The sequence below is a fragment of the Momordica charantia genome (genome assembly GCF_013281855.1).
Source record: "Momordica charantia cultivar OHB3-1 chromosome 8 unlocalized genomic scaffold, Mcharantia_2.0 BLBB01000008.1, whole genome shotgun sequence".
NCBI classification, from domain to species: Eukaryota; Viridiplantae; Streptophyta; class Magnoliopsida; order Cucurbitales; family Cucurbitaceae; genus Momordica; species Momordica charantia.
This window is the reverse complement of record NW_028275166.1, coordinates 33,687,850-33,708,445: the sequence shown is the minus strand read 5'-3', so window position 1 is coordinate 33,708,445 and position 20,596 is coordinate 33,687,850. Positions and strand designations below refer to the sequence as shown.

General features: G+C 36.5%; 4 protein-coding genes across 4 annotated transcripts; 2 read left to right on the top strand and 2 right to left on the bottom strand.

Moving 5' to 3' along the window:
• The first annotated feature begins 761 nt into the window (after positions 1–761).
• TIP1 (Ankyrin repeat family protein with DHHC zinc finger domain-containing protein) lies at positions 762–7,117 on the top strand. The gene is made up of 13 exons (XM_022287443.2): positions 762–1,363; positions 1,797–1,937; positions 2,293–2,405; positions 2,741–2,820; positions 2,968–3,131; positions 4,484–4,622; positions 4,714–4,813; positions 4,935–5,001; positions 5,243–5,320; positions 5,435–5,533; positions 6,152–6,230; positions 6,331–6,479; positions 6,602–7,117. The coding sequence occupies exons 1-13, from the start codon at positions 1,073–1,075 to the stop codon at positions 7,022–7,024; spliced, it is 1,923 nt and encodes a 640-aa protein (XP_022143135.1). The 5' UTR covers positions 762–1,072; the 3' UTR covers positions 7,025–7,117.
• An 851-nt stretch (positions 7,118–7,968) lies between these two features.
• Positions 7,969–13,839, bottom strand: NUB1 (ubiquitin-associated (UBA)/TS-N domain-containing protein). Its single transcript, XM_088127347.1, has 11 exons — positions 13,073–13,839; positions 12,209–12,331; positions 11,990–12,086; positions 11,431–11,466; positions 10,870–11,057; positions 10,687–10,789; positions 10,040–10,225; positions 9,875–9,951; positions 8,852–8,954; positions 8,664–8,757; positions 7,969–8,557 (listed from the first exon to the last, which is right to left on the bottom strand). The coding sequence occupies exons 1-11, from the start codon at positions 13,372–13,374 to the stop codon at positions 8,193–8,195; spliced, it is 1,674 nt and encodes a 557-aa protein (XP_087983473.1). The 5' UTR covers positions 13,375–13,839; the 3' UTR covers positions 7,969–8,192.
• A 676-nt stretch (positions 13,840–14,515) lies between these two features.
• Positions 14,516–18,209, top strand: LOC111013124 (LOW protein: nuclease-like protein). Its single transcript, XM_022287502.2, has 2 exons — positions 14,516–16,041; positions 18,070–18,209. Exon 1 carries the CDS (start codon positions 14,541–14,543, stop codon positions 16,023–16,025), a length of 1,485 nt encoding a protein of 494 aa, XP_022143194.2. The 5' UTR covers positions 14,516–14,540; the 3' UTR covers positions 16,026–16,041; positions 18,070–18,209.
• On the bottom strand, positions 17,594–18,618 carry LOC111013125 (temperature-induced lipocalin-1). The gene is made up of 2 exons (XM_022287505.2): positions 18,113–18,618; positions 17,594–17,968 (listed from the first exon to the last, which is right to left on the bottom strand). Exons 1-2 carry the CDS (start codon positions 18,482–18,484, stop codon positions 17,783–17,785), a joined length of 558 nt encoding a protein of 185 aa, XP_022143197.1. The 5' UTR covers positions 18,485–18,618; the 3' UTR covers positions 17,594–17,782.
• Positions 18,619–20,596: the final 1,978 nt, after the last annotated feature.

Genomic DNA, 20,596 nt, shown 5'->3' with positions numbered 1-20,596 from the left:
TACCTTTCACATTTCATAGATATTTAAAAAATACATTTAAGCAAATATCCATTGATATTTTGAACAAAAAGTTAACGTGGCCGAATCTATGTGACAATTAATTAACGTCTCAATTGTGCCCTAAAAACTTATTTCTATATTGTCAAAAGAGTTTTGCTTCTCCATTGTCTACTCAATTTCATCTCAACAGTTTAAAGAAGAAAATGTCAGACATTTTCTCTATTTTCAAACTTAATCCAAACAAACTTCCATGTTATTTCAGATTACACCACGTTAACTTTTGGTTCAAAGTATGAACGAATATTTGCTCAAAATATATTTTTAAAACCGTTATAAAAAATGAAAGATAGTATTGAAACTTTCCAAATAATAAAAACATTTGTTAAACAAATGACAAATTCATGAATGTATATATATATATATATTTATATAATTTGAAATCCATGTGTTTTGGTTAAATTAAAAGTTGAGTCCTATTCCTAAAATTACACCATTCTAAACATTAAATCTTGTTTTTAATTAGATTATAATAAGTCTAATCAAAACTTTTAATTTTGTATCTAAATCTTAACCCACCCAATATTTTTAAAAGTTTACAAATTCATTAAATACAAAATTGATTTATATGTTTAATAGAACTTTGGCATTTCAATTCTTTGGGTAATAAATCCATAAATTTCAGAAAATGTTTCATTATTTTTGAAAATTAACTAAATGATAAGAGAACTAATAATGAAAAAGAGAAATGAATGGATATTGGTTTTCTGATAAAACTAGGCAATCCATAGACGGCTTGGATTTTCTCTCTCTATCTCCTCCGTTACACAGTCAACGCTGACGGACGGCGACGACCGGTCCCCTTGGCTTCCCCCCCTTGGCTTCGGCTTTCTCTCCCGGAAAAACCCTAAAAGCCCATCTCCTCAATTCCCATTATTTTGATCTTCAATTTCGTATCCAATCCAGCGAACCCATTCGTTCAAATCCTACCGATCTTGTGTGCCATCTCAACCCTACCCACCGGATTCATCATCCCAAAATTCCTAATTTATAACCTATTTTTTTTCATTGGAACATGTCTTCGGAGATAGAGGTCGTGGAGGAGGTTCAATCGCGGGATCACGAACCTTCGCAGACTGCTGCTTCTGCTTCTGCTTCTGCTTCTGCTTCCACTGCCAATGGGGAGGGCGACGAAAGCTTGCGGAACGATGTTTACACGGCTGCGGCTTACGGCGATTTGGAGAAGCTGCAGAGATTGGTGGAGTGCGAGGGTTGCTCGGTTTCTGAGCCCGATGGCCTTGGCTACTATGCACTTCAGTGGGCTGCTCTTAATAATCGCACTGCCGCTGCTCGTTACATCATTGAGGTGAGGTTTGTCTTTCCAATCTACGTTTTTTTTTTCTAATGTCCGTGACTCGATCTTTTCTGCCATTGGGATTTCGAGCAACTGTATTGTGTAATCGAGGATCGGCTTGCTCTTTTACTGCCTTTGTTTTATTTAAGTGAGTTAATGAATGGTAGTTTCTAGATCAAATTTTTGGGAAGTGTTGATTTTCGGTTGTCGACAAGACGAGCCAAAGATATGAATGGGGACTTGAGTTTCGATTTGCTATCTGGTTGCTGTGAACTTAACTTCGCTCCAGTTTGTATCTCCCCTCTGAAAAAGAATTGGGATCAGCGAGGCAATTTCAGGGACTTTAGAAAATTTTTTACACGCATTGAACGGAGGCACAAGATTTAAATTTTTTCTTGTCATTTATATCAATTGTCCAGTAAATTTGGTGTTGCATCATTTCCAGCATGGAGGTGACGTGAATGCAGCGGATCATACTGCACAGACAGCCTTACATTGGAGTGCTGTTCGTGGAGCCATCCAGGTTGCTGAGGTTTTACTCCAAGAGGGAGCTATGGTCAATGCTGCTGATATGTATGGCTATCAGGTTGGTTTTATTTCCTTTCCAGGAATGAAATGATTGTGTAATTTCTTTAATGTTCCCCCGTTCATGAATTTATAGGGTTAGGAAGATGCATTATAATATTTTCGTGCAACATAAAGCATTAGTATGGTCTCAGTGTTCAATAAGACAATAGTTAACACATGGACAGGAATCTGAGTTGTTGAAAATGCCTGCAAATTGTGTGAGAAATAAATAACCTTGATGTAAGAATAATTTTCATGCATTTTCAAGGTAGAAGGTTAATAGTCAGTACAAATGCAAGTCACTTTTCTTTTGAACTGGAAACGAGCAAGTCACTTTTAGCATACTGATTTCAACTATATGCACTTGATTGCAGACGACCCATGTTGCAGCTCAATATGGTCAGACGGCTTTTCTCTATCATATTGTTTCAAAATGGAATGCGGACCCTGACGTTCCAGACAATGATGGGAGAAGCCCTTTACACTGGTATTAGTTTTTTTACAATGCTTCAAGTTGTCAATGTATTTATGCATCAATATGGTGCTTATGAATATGATTTATGTCTTGATATTGTTTATGATATCTTACTTTCTATTGGGTTTTATGTTTCTCATCCTATTTGTTTCGTAGTTGTAATATAATAGGTAATCCTCATTTTGATACGGTCTTGAACATTTTGCTCCATTTGGTGCACTTGTTACTATTTCCTATCCAAACTCAATTAACGATGTGCTAAATAAATCTCTTTTGATACATATTCTTTCAAGTTTTTTTAGAAACTATAATTCTCCCCCTTTTGATTCTTTACATGGTTCTCTTAGGGCCGCGTATAAAGGTTTTGCTGATTGTATACGACTTCTCTTGTTTTTGGATGCATATCGAGGACGCCAAGATAAGGAAGGTAATGTTTGGGGGCTTAATAGGCTTCACTTAAGAAAATATCTATGCCTTCTAGTTTAAATATAATGTGAAAGCGTCCTTTTTAATTTTTTTTTTTTTTGAAGAACAACAGTTTAAGGCTCATGAATTCTTCTCTTTGTTATTTCAGGTTGCACTCCTCTTCATTGGGCAGCTATTAGGGGCAACTTAGAGGCATGCACTGTATTAGTACAAGCTGGAAAGAAAGAAGATCTAGTGGTGACTGATAATACTGGCCTTACGCCAGCACAACTTGCTTCTGACAAGAACCACAGACAAGTTGCATTTTTTCTTGTAAGTTGAAACCGAACCAGTTTCTTTCTTTCTTTCTTTTTTTTTTCCAAGTAACTTTAGTTACAGTGAAGTAGTTTCTTCATTTATTCACCATCCTTCTCACTATTCTTCTGCGGTGATTAAAAGCTTACTAATCTTGAAGTATTGTTCTTGATTGTTTTCACATTTGCAATTTTTTTTGTGTTTTCCGTGTGGAAACTTTAGATTTTTGATTAATTAGTTGCTAATATTTCTCTTGCTCTGGGATTACGTTGGATGTTGGGGGGGCATGCTTGTAATTGATATGACTTTAAAGACCACCATTTTGTCTCCTTTCACTCTTCTTAATATATCTGCCCTTTTTTCCTTTCTTAAATGGCATGGCCTATTACATGCGTGACTAGAGCTTATCGAAAAGAAAGAATTTTTTTTTTTACTTAATATCACTTTTTTTAAGATTAAAAAAAAGCCAATTATCCAGTCAATATAATATTGATTAAATGCTCGAGCACTCAGATACTTTCATGAGTCCGGATATAAAGTATCTTCCTCCTTTCCGTAACTAAAAATGAAATTAGATTCCCTATCTGTCTATTCAATCTAATTCAAGACCCAATCAGTAGACACTACATTAGTAGTCGAAGGGCTATCATATCAAGATTTAACGATTATTTTCTTTCCATTTATTTCTTTTTAAAATATTTATCTAGTTTGTGCTCGTCATTGTAATGTAGTTGTGTTCTGTATTATATCCAAAACTGTCGAATGTTAGTATGTTACAAGTTACCATGTTAATTTTTTATTAAGCCAGCTTTAGATATTGTGTTATAATGTGGGTATAAGACATAAAATGTTGGGAAATTCCAGCGCTGGCACGATGAAGAAGGAAATGGCTTCACAACTTGCAAGGTTAAACTAGAGTTCTTTGGTTGTAATATTTCTCTTGTTTTACAAATTTGGGGTTATTTTTATTTTTATTATTTTTTTTGAGAATTTTTCTAAAGCTTGAGGAGGGCTAAGAGAAGGGGTACTTCATTTGATTGTGCTATTATGGCAACTCTCTGGGGTACTTGAAACAGAAGAAAGTGAAGGATTTAGTTGAGATAGGTTTGATGTGTGGTCCAGACTCCCGAGTTCTTTTCTTGGCTTCCCTTTTGGTATGATGAGTATGACATAGTAGGCTAGTAGCTGAAAGATGGTTCTGTTTCAGTGGGTTTTTTAATCATTCTTAATTGGTGTGTACATATTTTAATTATTTCTTCTATTTATATAAGATTCCTTATCCTTCTTTTTCGTTTAAACGGTTTCCTTTGACAAAAATTAGTTTCTTATACAAAAAAGACTTGCATTTTTCTGCTTTTTGGATTCTTCAGGGAAATGCTAGAAGGCTGCTTGACAAACGTTGTGATGGAAACAGCCACCTCGGAAAATTTTCAAAACTGGGACTTGCCCCTGTACTTTGGGGTTTAATCTTTCTGTTGCTGGTGACATATATTCGTTCTGTCATTTTAGGTATTTCCAATAACTTTATGTGTAAGTCAAGTCTGTAGTCCTCTTTGTTTTTGTAATGAATTAATCTGATCTGTTTTGCATTTTTCCACAGCATCAAATTTGCCAAAGTTAACGGCTGGCTTTGGTTTTATTGCATGGATGGGCGTTTTTCTAGCAACTACAGGTCTGCTCATGTTTTATAGATGTAGCAGGTATGCGTATTTTCCCTTAAGAAAATCCTTTCTTTTAGTTATTATATAGGTATAGATTTTAACTGTGGAGCTCGATTTATGTTTGCTGATAACATGTTCATTTTGCTTGATTAATCTGCAGCAAAGATCCAGGTTACATTAGGACGAACGTGCATCATGACCATGATCCTCAGAATATGAAAGATGATGTGCGTTTATTTATTTTCCTCTAAGCCTCCGTGACAACAGTGAATTTTTAGAGGAACTATTATGTTTCGATGGCAGTTTAATTTACTGTCCATACTTCTTTCCACGTCTTTCTGCATTTGTTTCTGTTGAATAAAAGATTTCCTCTTATATTGTTACAATTATGCAATCTTCTTTCTGTACTTTTTTATTTATGACGAAGGTGAAAGCTGAACTTGTTTATGTTCCTAAATCTTTCATTAGGAGCCTTTGTTGAAGATTGAGATCAACAACCCGGCTTTGCTGGCTGGGAATTGGTCTCAGCTCTGTGCTACTTGCAAGGTGCAATCCGCTTCTGATTTCTCAAGATTGTGTTCTGATTTTTTTTCCTAATTTCTTTTAGAATAGTTGATTTTTTTTAAGTACATGTTTAATTTGATTTGGTACCTTGCCCAGATTGTGAGGCCTCTCCGTGCAAAGCATTGTTCAACTTGTAATCGGTGCGTGGAACAATTCGACCATCACTGCCCTTGGGTATCCAATTGTATTGGCAAGGTACATTATCAGTTATTACTGAATTTTTCCACGTTGGTTGCTTCATTTTAGTAGTGAAAAAGAAACCATAATTAAACTAAAAATAAAAGTTACAGAAGGATGAGGGGACCTCCCAACTAGCAGCCGAAGGAGCTACAAACAACCCCCTAATTGACTTGATAGTTATCAAGTAAAGATGTATCAAGATGAAAAATATAAAGAGCTAAGCTGCGGCTTTTACTTTCATGACCAGTAAATGAAAAATTTTACACGGGACGCTTTTATCTAAACTTAAAGTTTATCTTAAAGATTTTGTTTTATACACTCCAATCATAAAATCCAATATGAAGATTGCACTTTTTTTGAAGTTCCTTCTTCGAACCTCTTGAATCCAGAATTTCTTTTGTTTAGCTAAGTATATACTTATTCTGGATAAATTAATAATCGTAATCTGCGTGGTATAGTCTATAAAATAGCACTTGTGCAAATCAAAGAACTATTAGGAACAGATGCTTCAAATTCTCACCACCACTTTTGGAAAAACATTGCAGGGTGGCTGTCTTCTTCATATTTATGCTTTTAAATTCGATAGATTGATGCAATCTTTGGTTTAATTAGAATAATCATTATTTGATACAGAAAAACAAATGGGATTTCTTTGTATTCCTCATTCTAGAAGTTTCAGCAATGTTGATCACTGGAGCAGTTACTATAACAAGTATGTTTCTAAACAACTTTGAAGTTGAGTTATGTCTGTAATCAGTATGGTGAAGTTCCATGTGCAATGCTCATTATTTGACAATAAATAACTTTATCAGGAGTCGTAACCGATCCATCCTCTCCATCATCTTTTGGAGCTTGGATTAACCATACTGGTAATCATCATGTTGGTGCTATATCGTTTCTCGTTGTTGATTTCTTCCTCTTCTTTGGTGTGGCAGTCTTAACAATCGTCCAAGCATCTCAGGTATTTCTACATTTATGGATTTCTGATACGTGTAAAATTTGACATGTTTCTCGCGTGCTTTGCTTGTGTTTTTAATTCCATTTTGGTCCTTACTAATGGAATTTTTGCCTTGATGTCACCAGATATCTCGTAATATTACCACAAACGAAATGGCTAATGTTATGCGGTATAGTTATCTGCGTAGCTCTGGAGGTCGGTTTAGGAACCCATATGATCATGGGATCAGGAAGAACTGTTCAGATTTTCTGATTAAGGGATACAATGAAGACGTGGAGTATATCGAAGGATCGTCACATTCTGAGGAGATGGAAGCAATGGCTGTGCCGATGAATTCGATCCTGCAAAATGGGGATACTCATGCTCGTCACAGCACTGGAAACAGCCACATAGCAATAAATGTGAATTCTAAGAAAACAACTAGCCATCACGCCCATACTCATTCTTCAAATTGTAGTCACAGTAACCATGGAAAAGCTAAAAATGATGGTGCCCCATTGGGCTTAGGTCTCGGCCTTGGGCGAACGCGCTCAGTAGCAGCCTCATGATGCTTATTATTGTTTAAGTGATCCTGGAGTTAGTGCTTTGTATCATGTCAATATATTAAACATTAGATTCAAATGTCCAATTATGATTTTTCATGCTCCTTTCCTCGTGAAATCTCTGAAACTTATTGCAGAGTACTTGATTTCGGATACGCTGTTATTTATACAGGTTTTTGGCACTCGTGAGGTGTAAAAAATGGAAGGTATCTGGAATGGAACTTCTTCTGTGAAGATCATGGAACTGGCCGCTTGTATATAAAGTGAACATAATTTTGGCAAGGCTCCCATTCTGGTAATTTAGATTCCAAGTTCTACTTGTAGATGCCCTTCCATATCTAGGCATAACCTTTGAAACTGCAGATTTATTATTTGTTTGACAGGAATTTCCACTGGCATTTTGAGAATACCTTGGTTTGTTTTTTTAGATATGTTATTGTAATATTTTTCTGTGTATATTACAAGATGTGGTCCTACTTGGCCACACCTCTCTTCTCGATGTGAAGGAGAGCTAACAACTGCCTAATTGTTTAAAAGGAAACTTATAGTGGTATTGTTCTTGAGATACATCTTCCAATTCTTTTTTTTTTTCCTAATTATAATTGAAAAATGTATCTGTCTCTCTTTAGACCTTTTCACTATAGCGGCTTTCTGAAGAATATTTGGCACTTACTTGCTAGCATCCATTTTTTGCTGATCACCTTTAAATTGTTTATAGGTAGAATATAGAAATGTAAAAATTGAGTTATTTTTCTTTTCTATTTCTCGAAAAACTAAAGGTGGTCAGCACAAAAATGGATGCAGTAAATGCGCAAGTATTCCAATTGACTTCGATCAATATTCTGATCAATTACAAGATGTATATAATCTTATATCAATTTTCGATTGATCTTATGAATGAAATTGACTATCCATCTTACAAAATATTTGATATTGGTCAGTTTCGCAACTTATTGACAATCTCAGGGCAACGATGAGAATAATTCCCACGTTTTTTTCAATTCAAAGTTAGCTAATTGATATACATTACTAAATCTTGTTCCAGTTGCAGCCTAGAACTCTTCCAAGGATAGTTTCGTCTCTAAGTGGTACGTCTTTTACTAACAGGAAGCAAACCAAATTTAGAATCTAACATAATATTATTTACACCACATAAACCCTCCTAAAGCATTTCTTAAGCTTTCTCAAGATTCTCCACTGAATCCAAGAAAACCAAGTACTCGGTTATGGCTTCGCCTTCTTTTGTTACGTCCATGTCATAATCTGATACGGCAGTAGCACCATTGAGTTCCATGGCAAGTTTGCTTTCCATCTCCGAGTCTCGTTCTTCTTCAGCAGTGGAAGGGCCTTCCCCGTCATCAAAGTTGTCTAACATGTCTTCTTTTCCATCAATGTTTGAGAGGGAGGAATTTGCACCCTCAAAAGCCACGGCTGCAAAGGCAGAGTCGGGTTGCCCATCGACCGTAGTATTTGTCTCAGGAAGTGATAATAGATGAAGTGCTTGCTCTAAGGAACCAGCAGCCTGAGAGGCTGCAACGGCTGCACACAAATAACAAATTTAAAGTTAGAGCAGCATCACTAGTTCAATCAAACACATCCTGTCTTGAAACCTGTTAAAAATAACATCTTGTTCAGAGATAGAGACCTTTTGTTCTATCGAAACCCATGCGAACAAGTGTATCAACTGTAGAATCTGCAGTTTGACGTTGTCGTTTCCTTTTCCTCGACTCAATAGTGTTCTACAGAATCACAGATGACAGGGATTTAGCACTATGGAAGTTCAATAAAAAAAGAACAACTCACACTATGGATACAATCCAAAACTCAAGACACCTGTATAAGAGAGTTAGTTTCTGGATTTGTCAAATCGTCCAATGCTTTCTGAAAGTCATTCTCGTTTCTTCTCAGGGCCTCAGCAGCTAACTCCCTCTCATATCTGCAAAACCAAGTTAGTTTCACCTTGAATGATGACTACAAGAATGCTCATATTGAACATCTCAATTTCACCTCAATTGATGAAAGCTCTATCATAATGAATACCATGGTTTGCCAAACAATTTAATTTAAGAAGCTCAACGGTACAAAATATATATTGAAAACATCTGTCTGATGATGAGCTGCAAAGCCATTAAATTAAACCTCCCAAGTGAGCTGGAAAACGTATCAATAACATTAAGCATTAAGAAGTCTACCAGGTCAGGCTTCAACCCGAAAAAACCGAAATATCAAATGTATGTGCCGAGTCCCTTTCTAAAACCAAGATTTGCCTGCTTTAAAATGCATTGGCTCAAAATTACCTTGACCACCCACTTACAAGATGACCACGTTTAGTCAGAATTTGCTGTGCCTCCAGCTCCAAACAGACTATCCGGGAAGATAGACAAGATTCATTGTAGGTATAGAAAGACAAGTATTGGAGGAATCTACTAAAGATGTAATCAAACCTTGAATATTAGGCTCGAGTCTTGTCTATCTTACTGGCTGAGCATGTATCCATGGATATTTCAAGATCATGAAAAATAATATTAATGACATTTCCAAAGACATTTCCCTTCTGTAGAAAGGGACATATCGAATAAGAATCTGATGGCATTCTTCAAAACCAATCCATGATGCTCTAAACTCATAAGACTACCCAGCCTACCTTTAACTTTTCCTTGCAAAATACATAGAGAAGAACATTGTGAAACGGGCGAAAACGAGTGAAGCTAGAACCTAAAAGACTATGTAGACCATTTCATGGAAAGTCTTCATGAGAAGTAGTCACAACACGACTCTTACTAATCCAGGCCTTTGTTATCACATGCAAAGATCGTTTCTTCTGTCATTTTGAACAATATTGGTTAGTCTACTTACCCTATTATAGATACCAATTCTTTCAATCTCTGAAGATCAACAGCCTTCTTGGAGGGTGTCATTCCATAGCGTTTCTGCTCCCTGAAAATTTTATACTGGTTATTAATATTATAGATCGAATGTAACCTACCAGACGAAAATAGAAGTCAGTTTTGCTAAGAACACTTGCTCAATTTCCTTCTCGCGTTGAATATCTTCTTCCCGTTTTTTCTCTCTCTTTGCCCTTTCCCCAACAAGAAAATCAACAGCATTTGCTACATCTTGATGGCACATACGCAGTGCGCTCTTTGCTTCTCTTTCCTCAAAGCCCATACTCATAACAAGTGATAATGCTTCGTCTGGCACTTGTAGCTGAAATTTGAAGACAGTTTGTTCTTAGGGTCAGTGTTAGTTTGGGATGCTTTTGGAAAAAGTGTTGTTGAGTGAAACATTTATTTTGTAAGCACTAAATAAATGCTTTGTCTAAAAACGCTCGAGTATTTTTTATATGTGTTTAGAATTTTTCAAACTACTTCTGATTATCGAAAATTTTAGAAAGTATTTTAATGGGTTAAAAATTTAAAGCACTTTTTAAATTAAACCAAAACACAACCAATTTTTACAAGAAACACTTTTAATCCTCCACGTGGACTTTAAAAGACATGCCAAACACAACACCAATTGCATAGTAACACAAGAGGGCATCTGTAAATATCAAAATGAAACTATAGGTATTACTACAACTATAGTGCAGGCATTCAATAAAACCAAATTACCTCACATATATTATACCTCAGCTCGATCCAACTAATTCCGTAATGTGATAAACTAACCTGAAAATATTTTGCTTGTGCCGAGTTGATTGCCTTTTGAGCCTTATCAAACTGACAGCTATGGTATGCAGCCACCCCTTCCAGCAGCTCCAGTCTCAAATGTCTGACATGATAACAGAATGTGATTAGCTTTAATCTGGAAACCACGCCCTCCAACTATTGGCAATAAATGCAGTCACTTACAAGGCAAGCTCGGGATGGCAACCAGCTTGAAGGAGTCGAACACGGGAAGAATCCTTCCCATGAGCTCGTTCGATTCCTTCTCTAGCCTTCGCAAGGCGTAGTCCTGCCTCCGAGAGCCACTTGATGTCTTTTAGCATGAAATAGCACCACACCATGTCTATTTGGAGTATCGGGACGTTGTCAACAAACTGGTAGAAAGGAAAAGTCATAATTGTCAGAAAGAAAATCAAACATTCTCAAGGAGTTGAAAAACATTAAGAACTGCATTTAAGAAACCCTGATGGAAACACCACCTTCGGTGACATGGAGAAGAAAAGGCTATGGCTAACAACTACCCTAAATCATTAATTTGTATATTCTCACATAGCATCAATGCCTCAAATCGAATCACAACTGTAGACAGCACCAAAAACAGCCTCAAATTAACGAATAATAAATTTAAAAAGGTCTGATTCGAAATTTTGTTGAAATGTTATAAACGAATAGTTAGGGGGGAGGGGGGAGCAGAATCAATCAATCAGGGAAGAAAAACCTAACAAGGTTAAAGATTGAGTCATTTACCTCAATGACTTTTGGATTGCAAAGAGAGAAAGCCTCCTACAAGAAAGGAATTCACATTGATTAGTATTCTCTCATAACAAATAAAATTTAACTGATACCAATTATCTTGCATAACAACTTAGGATAATAAAACCATAAACCATGTTTTAGCATCTACAATTTAGAGGTAAAGAAAGAAAACAAAAGGAGAATTGATATTGAAAATCATTGCAAGCTAAATGATCGAACTGATCCAAAGTTAGAAAATGACCTTAAAAAATCAGTCATGGGAATTAGAATTTGGAACCATTGGTCAATAAATAAAGACCATTAAGGCAGAGCACTTCAAAATTAGTTGTCAACCATAACAGAAATAAAGAAATGTATGCAGCAGATCAATTATACTGTGGTGCTATATTTGATCTTTTCCTTTTCGTTCGAGGGAGGTGTCGATATTGATAAAAGCTTTAATCTTTGTGTTCGTCTTAAATTATTTCTGGATCTTCAAAAAGGGCGAAACAACTAAAATTTTTCATAGCTAATGCCTAACATCATTTAAAGTGATCAACCGGCAACAGACCTCTCCCATGACGAGTACTTCTAATGCTTCTTTGTAATTTCCCTTTTTTATAAGCTGTTTTGCGTTTGCATGAAGCATCAACCCCATCATGATTGCCCTGTAGAATGTGAATTCAATTTTGCCTCAAAATTTTAGGACCAAAGAAGACTTTAAATCCTCAGCAACAAATTAATTTCTTACATTTTATTTGACAAGAAGGAAACATGATTTTATCCCTACCTTTGGTCAGTTTCAGACCCCATATGAACTTTCTGTCCACTTTGATCCTCAAGTTCTATATTGAAATCTTCAACAGGGAGGAAACCATTAGCATGCCTCTTGGCTAGAGCAGTGGCAGCTGCCCTGAAAGTTTAGAGAAGATGCTAGCAGATAAGATAGAATCCAAACAAAGTATTAGACATTGAAATCAGAAATTATCATACAGCCTACATGCCTATCTACACTTGACATGAGTACAATATGAGACTGACAACCAGCTACCACAGAAGAAAATGTCCTTAAAATCTTCACAATTACTCATGGCCCTCCCATGGGGAAGAATATACTCCAAAAGTTGATTGTCATTTGATTAGCATTCTACCATATCCCAACTCTAAATGAAAATTACTTTTCATTGCTGAACTAAAAGCTTCCAAGATCAAAGCAGGTCTTAAAAAAAAAAAATTGAAGTTATAAAGAGAGCCAAAATCGTACAACAAAGCATATTGTTACACAACCACACCAGTCTTCAACTTCATAGGGAAGTTTAGGAGTCTGGTTTTATTCATACGTACCCAATATGATCTTTTACTTCGAGCAGTAATCCAAAATCCAACTTCCATTGTTATATTTTACAAAAAAATAGTTAAGAGATGACTGTGAAAAGCAAACCCATTTGACCCAAAAAGCTTCGACAAAATTTGACCAATTTCTTCATAGAAGTAACAAGCACAGGGACCGACCATGAAAATTCTAAAAACTAATCATCCCAAAATCAAATGAACACATAATGCATTGGTATCTGAATAAACTCAATTTTCAGTCAAATTAAGCTACAGGCATCCAATAAACGTCTTTATTGAAGTAAAAAAGTGAAAGAATTACTTGACTCGAGCGAGCCTGGTAGAGCGTTCTTCCTCAGCCATCAACTCATCCTTAAGTGACTTGCCCTCCTCAGTAGAGACCCGCCTGGCAAGAATCCTAGAGTTGTTCTTAACACCCAAATTGATCAGCTTCTCGCTTCCATCGCCATCTTTCAAAACTCTACCACCGCATATCAAATTAATCGACTCAATTCCACAGTTTGATCGCCTTGCTACTTCTTCCCTCAACATTGGCACAGTCCAATTGTCCAGCTCCACCTCCAACACACCAGCCCATGGCCCTGAAATCTTCAGTTTTGCCATAAAAATTGACGAGAATAATCGAGACTTGGGGGAGTGGGAAAATCAGTGACTGGGTGTTTGATCCTTTAGGAGAAAACAGCGAATAAACGCGAGAGAAGATGGCGAAAAATGAAGGTGGGTATGTGTGAGACTGAGAAGAGAGTTAAGAAGAAGGTACGAGGAACTTTTCTTTATCGTCAAGTTTTCGAATTTCCATGGAAATGGAATTGGGCCATTTTGATATTGCCCACTGCGCTGCGTCAAACCGCACCGAAGCCTATCCAACAATCTCGACTTCAATAAATATTCATCAGATTGCAAATTTCCATTTTGGATCGTTCTTTTCAAAGAAAATAAAATTTAACAAAATAAATAAATAAATCATTAAACTTTAGAAGGGAACTAATAACAAAGAAAACAATATCGAAATAAAATAGCGAGAGAATATAGAAGTAGAATTATATTGCTTTGAATTTTCTTCAATCCTATTACACACTTCATATACCCTATGCTTGCCACACATTGGTTTTTATAGTCCATTTGGACTTGTACAACAAGTCTCGGTACTTGAATATCAAGTTTAAATTCTTGGAGAAAAAGCTTGTGGACTCGGAGAAAGAAGTTTGGTTTGACTTGACGAGTAAGAATAGGCATCTAAACTAATATTATAATATATAATAAAATAGATTTAATAACTTTATATATCTAATAATAAATCTTTATACTTTATAAAACGTAAAATTTGACACATGTTTCTGACTTATAGGTCATGAGTTTAAATTTTGTATTAGAAAATAAATAAAATAAAATAAAACGTAAAATAGATCTAATAATTTTATATATCTAATAATATAGAATTATTAACTACATTATTCTAGTTCCTTTAAATAATTTATAGTATTTAAAGTATGTGCATGTAAGTTTACATATAATTCTGACCATTAACACTCATTTGGACTAAGCACAAAGGTAACACCCAATTTTTTAAAAAACTTATCATATAGGTAGTAACTTCAAAGTGGAATGGAAGGATTCCAACTGGTAGCTTCTCAATCAAATTTTTATTTATTTATTTATTATTATTATTTTTAAATAAGAATTCTTAATCTGAGTACTATTAAAAAAACATATATTTGATTTAGAATTTATTTTAAAACCAATCACTTTTCTCAAGGCACTATTTAAAAATGTGCAAAAAGAAAAAAAAAAGTTCTCATTTTTCGTACAAAGGTGAAAGGACGGAGAGATTCAATTTCAAAGTGACTTGTGTGCTTCTCTGTGCTACGCTTCGCCTCTTCGCCATGGCCGCCGGAGGAGTCGGCGGCGATAGGAGAGTCACCAGAAACGCCGCCGTGAACGCCGCCGCTACCAAAAGCAAGGCCAAGAAGTCCGACCGGCAGAGCCACCTGAACCAGCAACTGGTAACTCTCATCGAAACCACCATCTCTTCCGCTCACTCATTTCTCTCTCACAACGATCTCCACCTTCTTCCCTCTCAAACCCTCGCCCTTGAATCGCTCATCTCTTCTACATCATCCTCTCTCCAAGCCCTCGCTCCTCGCCTCCCCAAACTTGCCCTACATCCGCCGCCGCGGCCGCCTCCGCGGCTACCTCCGCCTCCACCGCCGCGGCAATGCTGGTTCCAGCGCTTCCTCTCTGCGACGTCGGAGGTGGACTGTGATCCTAGGTGGAATTTCTCCTTCCGCATGTCGAAATCGTCGTTCTCACTCCTCCTTCGTCTCCTCTCCCCGATTGAAAGCTCCTCGTCTCCTTCCGTTGCCCCCGACTGTGCTTTAGCCGCTGCGCTTTTTCGATTGGCGCATGGCGCGAGCTACAAGGCGGTTGGAAGACGGTTTGGGATCGATTCTGCCGACGCTTGCCGCTCGTTTTATGCAGTTTGTAAGGCTATCAATGAGAAATTGGGGCATTTGCTTGAGCTCCGGTCCGACATTGATCGGATTGTGGTGGGATTTGGGTGGATTTCGCTTCCCAATTGCTGTGGGGTTTTAGGGCTTAGAAGATTTGGGATAGCCGGCGAGATGCTAGGCAAAAACGGGTCGCTTCTGGTTCAGGCACTGGTGGACGCCGAAGGGAGGTTTCTGGATGTCTCCGCCGGGTGGCCGAGCACGGTAATACCTGAAACAATCTTGCGGCAGAGCAAGCTATATGCAGAAATTGAGAAATCTGGTGAATTACTCAAAGGCCCTGTCTATAATCTCGACGATGAAAAGCCCATTCCCCAATACCTGATTGGCGATTCTTGCTTCCCCCTTTTGCCATGGCTATTGACGCCATACGTGAAACTGAAGGAAGAAGAAAGCTCTGGTTTCCCGGAGCGAGCATTCAATTCCACGCATAACCGTGCTATGGGGTTAGTTAACACTGCATTTTGCAGACTCCAAGCTCGGTGGAAGCTTCTGTCAAAACCATGGAAGGAAGGATGTAGAGACTTTTTCCCATTTATTGTTTTGACCGGGTGTTTGCTGCATAATTTCCTCATCAAGTGCAGTGAGAAACTAGAAGGAGAAGATCGAGAAGGAGAAGAAGAAGCAAATTGTTTAAGTGAGGAGCAGAAGTTTCCTCTTTATGATGGCGAGATAGGAGACGATAGAGGAAAGGATATCAGAGACGCGCTTGCCGTGCATTTGAGTAGGCTGAGCTTCAGAAGATGATTGCTCTGAATTCTTGGTAAATTTTCATCTTTCATCTGTAATATATAATCCTTTCCAATCTTTTAGAACATTTTGTCCAGACTACAGATTGGAAATCCTAGTTCTCTAAAAAAACATTTTTTTGTCAACCCATTTGTCTCGTTATGATTTGATACTTCTTATCGTTCGAGAACGGATTTTTATACTTATTTCACATGAAAGTGACCTCAAAATCATTCATTAAATATATAAAATTTCAAATAACCTACAGTTCCATGGTTTGGGTCCTCTAGAATGCATTGATTTTGACACTTAATTATTCAATTTAGTGAATAGTAATCGCTTTCTGAATCAAATAATCTCAGCAAACTAATTTGAACCTCGTTTGGAATTGATTTAGCTCAACTTGATCTTGAATTTTAGTTGAAACTGAATGACTATGGCTGATCTAGTAATAATTCTTACACAAAAAGGACAGAAGAAGTAATGAGACTTTGTCCACTTCTGCAGCTACTGCAGGGGTTGATAGATGAAAAAATCCCCCTTTTGAATATAGTCTATTACTCGGGTGAGTTTTTGGTATAGCTTCTGAAAAGTATTTTTTAGTAAGCATTTTTAGAAAAACACGAGTTTGGCCACATGACTAAAAGTGCTTTTAGAAATTCTAAAGTCAAAACACTCTAAAGCACTTTAAAATATCAAAAAGAAGAAAAAAAATACATTCATTTCAAACTCACCCTTTACTTTATTTAAAAGCACTTGTCTTTTTGAGCTTTTCAAAACCTCTTTTGGCCGAGGCCTAAGGTAACTAAACATGATGAAAACTTCTAAAAGTATTTTTAAATAACTAAAACATTTTTAACCATTCTAAAAGTCATGACAAATCCACTCAAGAATTCCTATAGCTAGTTCTTCAGAATGTGTAAGGCTTTTGCAACTTCAGCATTCGTGTAGCTAGTTCTTCTAGCTAACAACTTTTCTTCTATATGAAATCACAGTTTGATTTACCTTTTATTTTATGTGCTCAAAACCTGAGGTCATGGACACAGTGCCATGTTGAACTCTGAGAAACAATTACAAGTGAATTATTATGGGACATAATTTGATTTCAGTTCTATTCAGTGGCAGCTTTCACCAGGTTTATAGATGAAATGAAACTCTCACTGTTTACTTAACTAAAGGGCACCAAATCTAGAGACTAACTATGCTCTATATACCTTCTTAGCTTTTAACTGTCATCTCATCTTCTTTGCTTCTCCCAATCTGAATGAACTTCTTGGAATCTGAATTACTGTCTTATTACATGAGAGGAAAAATAAGTTCATATTCACATGTACTTCTTCTATCTTGAGGACAACCAATTATTGTAGGACATTTTTACAGGTAAGGGGATTGGGATATTTTTGCAGATTTAAAGTGGTATTGGGGGAAAAAGAATTTAAAAGTGAGTCCTTTTCAAACGAACTAGAGTTTTAGGATAAATTATCTCTCTTCTGGAATGAATGATGTCCAACCAAAGCGCTTTTTCTGTTTGGTTGCCAGAAAAGTGACTTGAAAGTGTTGTAGATTTGCATAGAAAGGCTCCAAAGTTAGACTTTGTGTAAATTAAATGCAGCTTCATTCAAACTATTCAGCAAACACAATATCTGAAAGAGACTGACTATACAGACAGAAGAAGAAAGGATTCATTTCAAGAGTTCTACCACACCCAGCACAAAAATCTTCACTGAACACAAAAAAAGTGGTGAAATTTATCAACTTTCTTCTCCAAACCTAGATCATTTCCCAAACACAGATTTGATCCACCATATCCCTTTAGTATCTTCAGGACATTCATCTCCCCCTGGTGGAGGTTCAGTGTGTGTTGTCCTGCGAAGCTTGCTCACATCATAGCCTTGTTCCTTAGCTTTCTCCACCAGTTGATTATATATCTCATCATCCAAATGGGTCTGCCTGCACAATATCTGTCAAAAAAGAAAAAAAAAACACCATGAAATTAAAGAAAGAACCCTTCAGAAACCTTCCAATGTTATATAACTCAACAGCTGTTTCTCCAAGTTTTCAGGTTCCAAGAAGCAGAGGAAGGAGCTGGAAAATCAATGGCGTACCCAGAGGTAACTTCTGCTGGGCTGGCCAATGAGAGCATACTGGTAATCATCATCAAGATGTAAAACCCAGTAATCTCCAACAACAGGAATGATGGGCAGAAAGGGAGGAACATAGAATTTAACTTTGAGCTTGGCTTCATCACTGTCAGGGTCAGCCTTAAGGGCAGTGCCCTGAATGAAAGCCCTCTTGCCGTCGGACCAGGTCTCGTTTAGGACATCCACCGTCCGATCGTCTCTCAGCGTGTAGGTGGCCCTTGTGTTTGCGCCATTTCTGGGCTGGAACCTGGAGGGAAATGAGGCTATTTCGTACCACCGACCCATGTACCTTTTCAGGTCTACGCCCTTCATCACTTCCATCTCTGTTTTCTCCATTGTTGAGTTTCTGTGAGAGAGGTTTTGATTTGTTGGTGTTGGTAGATGGAGATGTGGAATGGAGGAGAAAAAGGGGTTTTTTCTTTTTTCTTTCTTTTGGGTTGTGTGGTCTGAAATCAGTGGAAGCCGAGTTGTGGGGGACAGGATTTTACCTTTCTATCGAATTCTTGCTTGCCAAACAAGCTAATGTGGGTGTCGCCATCATATTCATGGCATCACTTCTAAACTTAATGAGAGAGAAAATTGGCTTCCTCGTCGTCGAGGACGACGAGAATTGTAGAGGTCTTAATTTTATGAAAATATCGATAAAATATCAATATTTGTGGATATTTATATAAAAATTAGAGAAATTAAAAAATCGTAAAAAATATTTAAATTAAAAGATAAATATTTTTCTATTTCTAAATAAACTTAAAATGATTAATATTAATATTATGCCTCAATCAAACTTGGACTTAGCGTCGGGTCCAATTGAATTAATAAAAGAGTGAGAATGGAACGGAAATGAAAATGGGATGGTTAGGGCAACAATATCATACAAGATACTTGAATGAAAAACTGTATTGCGATTCTAAATTTAGAAATTATTGTATTACTATATTTGATTGCAACGAAATATTTCATAATTTTATTTCGAGTTACCAACTTATCTTTTTTTCTTTCTTTTTTTCTTCATTTTGGATCAGAGCTGCGTGAATCAAAAATCCAAGGGAGGTTCATGGCCAAGGATAAAAATGCCCGAGTAACAGTTATTTTGAAATGTACTCGTTGTGTTTGAAATATTGTTAATAAGGAATCAAGGAATCAATGAGGATTCCAGATATATTACTCAAAAGAATAGACATGATATGCCTAGATCTCTAAATAAGCTTAAAATGATTAATATTAATATTATGCATATATTAATGATATTTTGTTGATATTTTTCATATTTTGTCAATTTTTTGTTTCTTTTGTAATATGATAGAAAGATTGATGTTAAACCTATGAATATGAATAAGGACTAAATTGTAACAAATTTTAAAATATAGGACTAAATAGTTACTTTGTTCAAAGTTCAAGGACCAAATGTGTATTTTATCCTATTTATTATTATTATTTTCTGAGTTTGACAACACGTGGAGTGGAGATTCAAATTTTTTTGTTGTTACTGATTGAGTTATGTTCATGTTGAGGAATAAAATTGAGTAATTTTTTTTTTAAATTGTGGATTGAATTATAAATCAGATCTATAATTTTGATGATAACATCTTGTTTTTCATTAACATTGTTCATGCAATTTAGAATTTGATGATTTTATTAAGTTTTTTATTTTTATTTTTGTTAATATTGTTTCTTTTTTTAATATCGTGAATATTTGAGCTAGCTTAGGAGAGATCGTAGGATCATACGATGTTGGGAAAATACTAGAATTTTATCCTTGGCAGGTGGTTGCTACTATGAAATTTGAATCTTCACTCCCAAAAAACAATGCCTTGCTTATGAAGTGGCTGTGGCGTTTTACTCAGGAGGAGGAAAATGCTCTCTGGAGGAGAGTGATTGCTAGTATTTATGGTGTCGACAAATATGGGTGGTTGACAAAAGCTCCCAAAGGAAAGGCAAAAGGTAGACCTTGGTTGGATATAGCCAAAAATCTCTCTGCTTTTCAAGAAATGGTTGTGTTCAAAGCAAATCAAGGTGACTGGTTAAGTTTTTGGATGGACAAATGGGCTGGAAATTTGCCTCTTCTGCATGAATTCCCGGATATGTTTGCTCTTTCCTTAAAATAGAATGCTTCTGTCAAAGATTGTTGGAATGAGGAGAACTAGACATGGGACCTAGCGTTGAGAAGGGGTCTTTTTGATAGAGAAATGGAGAGTTGGGTGAAGTTAGTACAGAGGCTGGACTCTTTTGTCCTTGGCAAAGAACCAGATAAGATGGTCTGGCACTTTGAGGGGATGGTCAGTTCACAACGAAATTAGCTTTGCTGAAGCAAATGGACACCGACTCCCCAAAGCAAGCTCCCCTAATCAATTTTATTTGGAAAGACTCTATTCCAAAGAAGGTGACGGTTTTTCTTTGGTCTTTAGCTTACTGAGCTCTAAACACTTCCGAGAGACTTCAGAAGAAATG

What these genes read in the sequence shown, in the direction of transcription:
- TIP1 (XM_022287443.2), top strand. Translation starts at nt 1,073, where the DNA reads ATGTCTTCGGAGATAGAGGTCGTGGAGGAGGTTCAATCGCGGGATCAC. An exon ending in AGGACGCCAAGATAAGGAAG is followed by an intron (nt 2,821 to 2,967) that starts GTAATGTTTGGG and finishes TTGTTATTTCAG; the next exon opens with GTTGCACTCCTCTTCATTGG. An exon ending in TATCCAATTGTATTGGCAAG is followed by an intron (nt 5,534 to 6,151) that starts GTACATTATCAG and finishes TATTTGATACAG; the next exon opens with AAAAACAAATGGGATTTCTT.
- NUB1 (XM_088127347.1), bottom strand. Translation starts at nt 13,374, where the DNA reads ATGGCAAAACTGAAGATTTCAGGGCCATGGGCTGGTGTGTTGGAGGTG. An exon ending in TGCCATCCCGAGCTTGCCTT is followed by an intron (nt 10,790 to 10,869) that starts GTAAGTGACTGC and finishes TTATCATGTCAG; the next exon opens with ACATTTGAGACTGGAGCTGC. An exon ending in AAACTAACTCTCTTATACAG is followed by an intron (nt 8,758 to 8,851) that starts GTGTCTTGAGTT and finishes GTGATTCTGTAG; the next exon opens with AACACTATTGAGTCGAGGAA.
- LOC111013124 (XM_022287502.2), top strand. Translation starts at nt 14,541, where the DNA reads ATGTGCAAAAAGAAAAAAAAAAGTTCTCATTTTTCGTACAAAGGTGAA.
- LOC111013125 (XM_022287505.2), bottom strand. Translation starts at nt 18,484, where the DNA reads ATGGAGAAAACAGAGATGGAAGTGATGAAGGGCGTAGACCTGAAAAGG. An exon ending in CCAGCAGAAGTTACCTCTGG is followed by an intron (nt 17,969 to 18,112) that starts GTACGCCATTGA and finishes CTTTTTTGACAG; the next exon opens with ATATTGTGCAGGCAGACCCA.